The 4,497-nt window shown below is 47.1% G+C and overlaps 1 protein-coding gene across 1 annotated transcript; it reads right to left on the minus strand.

Moving 5' to 3' along the window:
- Positions 1-247: 247 nt before the first annotated feature.
- Positions 248-4,295, minus strand: RNASEL (ribonuclease L). The gene is made up of 6 exons (XM_041420117.1): positions 2,906-4,295; positions 2,491-2,579; positions 1,407-1,597; positions 1,195-1,303; positions 780-901; positions 248-383 (listed from the first exon to the last, which is right to left on the minus strand). Exons 1-6 carry the CDS (start codon positions 4,293-4,295, stop codon positions 248-250), a joined length of 2,037 nt encoding a protein of 678 aa, XP_041276051.1.
- Positions 4,296-4,497: the final 202 nt, after the last annotated feature.

Genomic DNA, 4,497 nt, shown 5'->3' on the forward strand with positions numbered 1-4,497 from the left:
CCTTTTCAACACCTGAAAACTATTTCCATAATCAACATATAATCACAGTGCAAATCAGAACATCCAAAGCTCGTGGCTGTTGCACCAAACTCTTTGGAATCTTTCCTAATTTAAGTCCTCCGTACTCTGTCCCTGGGTGTGCTTTATCCCAACTCCTTACCCACCTCTTCAGCTCTTCTGCAGGTGAATAAATAAGAAATAAAAGAGTGATGGTGGGATCAGACATGGCACGGGAGGCAGTGACATCCTACAGAGAAGGGTCCTGGAAGTCTGCGAGATGGCTGCAGGTGGGGTTCTGCCGTAAACTGTTGTACACGTAGGTGGTAAGTTCTGGGAAAACCTCCAGGAAATACTCAGCATAGTCTCCTATTTTGTTGGTGATCCTGAAAGAGAACAAAAGCAAACAGGATTTTTAAAGCTTGTCCAAGGGGTCAATATTCGAGGATGCCCTTGCAGAGAAAAAGCCATTCCAGGGAGGCTTTCTGATAACTTGGAGATATTTCCTAGAAACACCAGAGCTGCAATTTTTCTACTCCTCAATATTTTTTTTTTCCCCTTTTTTTTTTTTTTTTTTTTTTTTTTTTTTTTTTTTTTTTTTTTTGGCTATTCCTCCAGCACCTCCGTGTGCCTTTCACTTTCATCTTGGGCAGATCTCTCAGGCACGTGGTAGGGATTCTTGGGCTTGTCCTGGGCAAAGACAGCACTTGGTGATCCTTGTGGGTCCTCTCCAGCTCAGGATACTCTCTGACCATGGCAGGGGCAAGGGTGAGAACACTTACCCTTCATCTTTGTGTTCATCCATGTTTCTCATGAGCCTCAGGAGTTGGGTGACATCATTTCCGTATTTGGTAGGTTTTGCATTCCTGGGGTGTTCCATGACATATAAAACATCCTTGTCAATCTGAAAGAAATCACACAGATTATTCCCTGCCTTTCACACCCCCCAAAAACCAATAGAATTTGAAGGTTTGCCAGCCAATTCAATAATGAACAACTCCTTTTACCACCCCAGTTAGCAGAGCTCCCTTTAGCATCAGCATCTTCTGACTATGTGCCTTCAACTGAATTGTTTTTTCCAGTTGTGTGTATTTTGTGTGGGGCTACTTTTTCCAGTTCCATTTTTAAACACTCAGAAAATCTTCTGCCTGAATGTCTAGCTCAAACCTGAAACCAATTCAAACTGAAGAGGATTACCATTTTGGTCCACTGTGGATAAGGAAAAGCCTTAGGATCTCGAAAAATACTTTTTCTTTTTCGGTCATCTTTGATTTTATTCCATATACTCTTCAGGAAGTTGAACCTGCTGTGGGATGAGAAGCTTCATTAGCTGCAGTGGTACCTAACTGTTCCCAGCACTACAGGCAATTCCACCAGAATTCCACCTCCTTTGTACTCCCAGGCCTTACCTCTGATTGCTCCAGAAATAGGGATGTTTGCTCAACCCTTCCAAGCCTCGTTCATCAGGAGAGAACAGGCTTTGTACAAGGTCCCGAGCCTCTGTGTAATCTGGGGAATTGCGAGGCAAATCCTCAATTCCAACTTGCTGGAGGGGTTTCCTACCCCCTGTTAAAACGTAGAGCACGAGCCTGCCCAGGGCCTGCAAAGAGACATCACTGCTCCCATGCCACAGGCACCCAGCCTGCAGCCCAATGGAAGAGGACTAGTATCCCCAAATCCTGCAGGGGCCCAGAAGTGTAAAATACACACCTGTTGGAACCCTGGTTACTGAGAATTTTAGACTTTCTGCGTTGACAGGCACTGACCCCCAAGAGAACTCTGCATTGACCTGAGGCCGTGGAGAAGGCTTCCAAAATGGAATGATAGAACTGGGATTGTGGGTGTGGAGTTTGATTAAAAGTGTACAATATCACATGGTGGAAAACTTAGAGTTTAAGGTTCTAGAATATAGTAATATCTATAAAGCAAGATGGAGGTTTTAGGGCAGTGACTGGTCCTTCTTCACCTTCCTCTCCATGGGTCTGGGTGGTTTTGTGTAATTGGATAAAAAAGTCCACATTGCAGGCATGGGTGGTTGGCTATTGGGTTAAAAGTGAAAATAATTCAGGTGTCACTTCTTAATTGGACAGTTTATCCTTAAAAGGCCTTGTAGAGAGAGAGACATGGCTCCATTTTTAGTTTGTTAGAGTGAAGTGCTGTAGAACTCAGGGTTTGTGAGACTGTGACATGGATAAGAACTAATAAACATCTGAGTCCCAACAAGAAATACCATCTTACACATTTCATCCCAACCCTGGCAAAAAGAAGTTAAGACTTGACACACACCCAGTACAAACCTCGAAGCTGTGTGCACAAGGACAGAGGAGATGGGCATCCAAATCAACATCCCTCTTATGCAACATCTGTCCCTACGCTGATTTCCCCACAAATGAAAGCATTTTCTAGTTGGGAATGCAAAAAGCCTTTCCCTAGGACCCACAGCTACAGAGCACCCAACATTTTAAACCACAGGCTGGTTCACGGAGAGCTTACCTGTAAATCTGACTTTACAAATTCTTCTTGGCCTTCAATCGACCTTCTTTCACTACCAAAGTCCGCCAAATAAATTTTACCACCTAAATCTGGGGAAATAAGAGAAATTGTTAGCAAATAAAGGTGGCAAACCTTCATACGGTCCATTGCTGACTTCTGGATGCCCCCTTCTTTAAAAAACAGTTCTCTGGAAGCACCTGTGATGGGTTGGTCTGCCTGCAGAGCTAAAGGGATGTGTAAGCTTGTTCTCTCTGTGGGCCTATTTGTACTTATTTAAAGAGGAGATCTAAACCACCCCATTCAGCACAAAGCCATCTCTACTTTTACAGACAGCTGTGAAGCACCTTCTCTAAATTTCAGGGAGAGAAAAACACAAAGAAAGCAAAACAAAAACATAAGGAAAGCAAAGCATAACCTATTACGAAGTTCCCGGGCTGTAGATCCTGGTGAGCAAATCCGAGGGAGTGCAGCTCTCTCAGTGCTTGGAAGATGATCTTCAGAGCAGCTTTGTAATCCTTCTGGCCTTCAGGGTCCTGCAGGTGCTCCTGGAGGTTTTTCTCCCAGAGTGGGAAGCACAAGTACATGCAGCCTTTTTCCTTCTCGGACTGGAAGAGCTTCAGTAGATGTTCGCTGTGAGAACATTTTTCAAGGAACTCTTTCTCTTTGTCACCCTCTGTGCTGCAGGTTATTTGCACTGCCACCTCTGTCCCTCCGTGGAGCCCAAGGTAGATGCCATCCTGAATTTTCTGCTGGAAGTATGGAAATGTCTTCAGTTTGCCAATCATGGGGCGATACATTTGATCAAGTTTTTTCAGCTGGGCCCTCCAGCGTTTGCTGTTTGGCTCCCACGCTCTGGGGGTCTCTGGGGCGAGCCTGACCTTGTGCTCACGAAGAAGGTTTTCCATGCTGGAAGAGCGATTGTTCCTTGCAACCCTCATCAGGTTCCCACGGTCAGTCCTCGCTCCCTTTTCACACAACAGCTTTGCTATTCTGCAATTATCTTTGTTCACAGCCACCATCAGGGCTGTGTTGCCTTCCTCATCTGCATCATCAATGTCTATCTCATCCTTCTCCAACAAAGCTGTCACCAGCTCCGGGCTCTCCATTTCAACAGCCAGGATGAGGGCAGTTTTCCCACATTCATCTTTGCTCTTCACATCCACACCGTGCTCCAGCAGGAAACTAACTATGGGCACAGGTGACTCATGCCTTCTTTTATCTGAGTCCTTCTTTAGGGCGTGGATCAGGGCGTTCCTGTCTCTGTTGTCACGGATGTTCACATCAGCCCCCATCTCCTGGACCAGGATTTTCACAGCTGAGAAGTGGCACTCCCTGCAAGCGTCCATCAGTGCTGTGGCACCTCCTTTGTGCAGCTTGGCTCTCTCCTCACTGGCCTCCCTCCTCAAGTTCACCTTTGCCCCTCTGCTGTAGAGGAATCTCAAGGCTTCCTCCTTCCCGTACCACGCAGCCTCCATGAAGGCTGTGAAGCCGTTGTTGTCCTGCTCGTTGATGTCTGAGCCACGCTCCAGGAGGAGCTTCAGGATCTCCACGTTCCCTGCGATCCCTGCCTCGGTAAAGGCAGTGCCACCATTGTCCTTCCTGGCGTGCACGGAAGCTCCCCTGGCCAGCAGAAGCCGGACCAGCTCCTCATCACCCTTTCTCACTGCGGTCTGTAGGGGTGTCCAGCCATGGTCCACCTTGGAATTCACATCTGCCCCTTGCTCCAGCAGCTCCAGCACAGCTTCTTTGTCCTGGTCGTACACAGCGTCATTTAACTGTGAGTTAAGGACTTCTGCTTCATTCATTCTGGGAGGGGAGGAGGCCTTCTTCTGTTGTGAGCTGGGAGCTCCAAGGTGGTCAGAGGGAGTTCACCACCAGAACCCGGGGCTCCACAGAAGGATGGGAGATCTGCAGTGCTCAGTGCCTTTGGAGCGGAGGGATGATGCCCACGAAACACATTAGGGGCATTTTGAGGGCTCTGTGGTCTTCACCTGATTAACGAACAGA

This window comes from Onychostruthus taczanowskii, unplaced genomic scaffold (assembly GCF_017590055.1).
Source record: "Onychostruthus taczanowskii isolate IOZ18803 unplaced genomic scaffold, ASM1759005v1 scaffold63, whole genome shotgun sequence".
Taxonomy (NCBI): Eukaryota; Metazoa; Chordata; class Aves; order Passeriformes; family Passeridae; genus Onychostruthus; species Onychostruthus taczanowskii.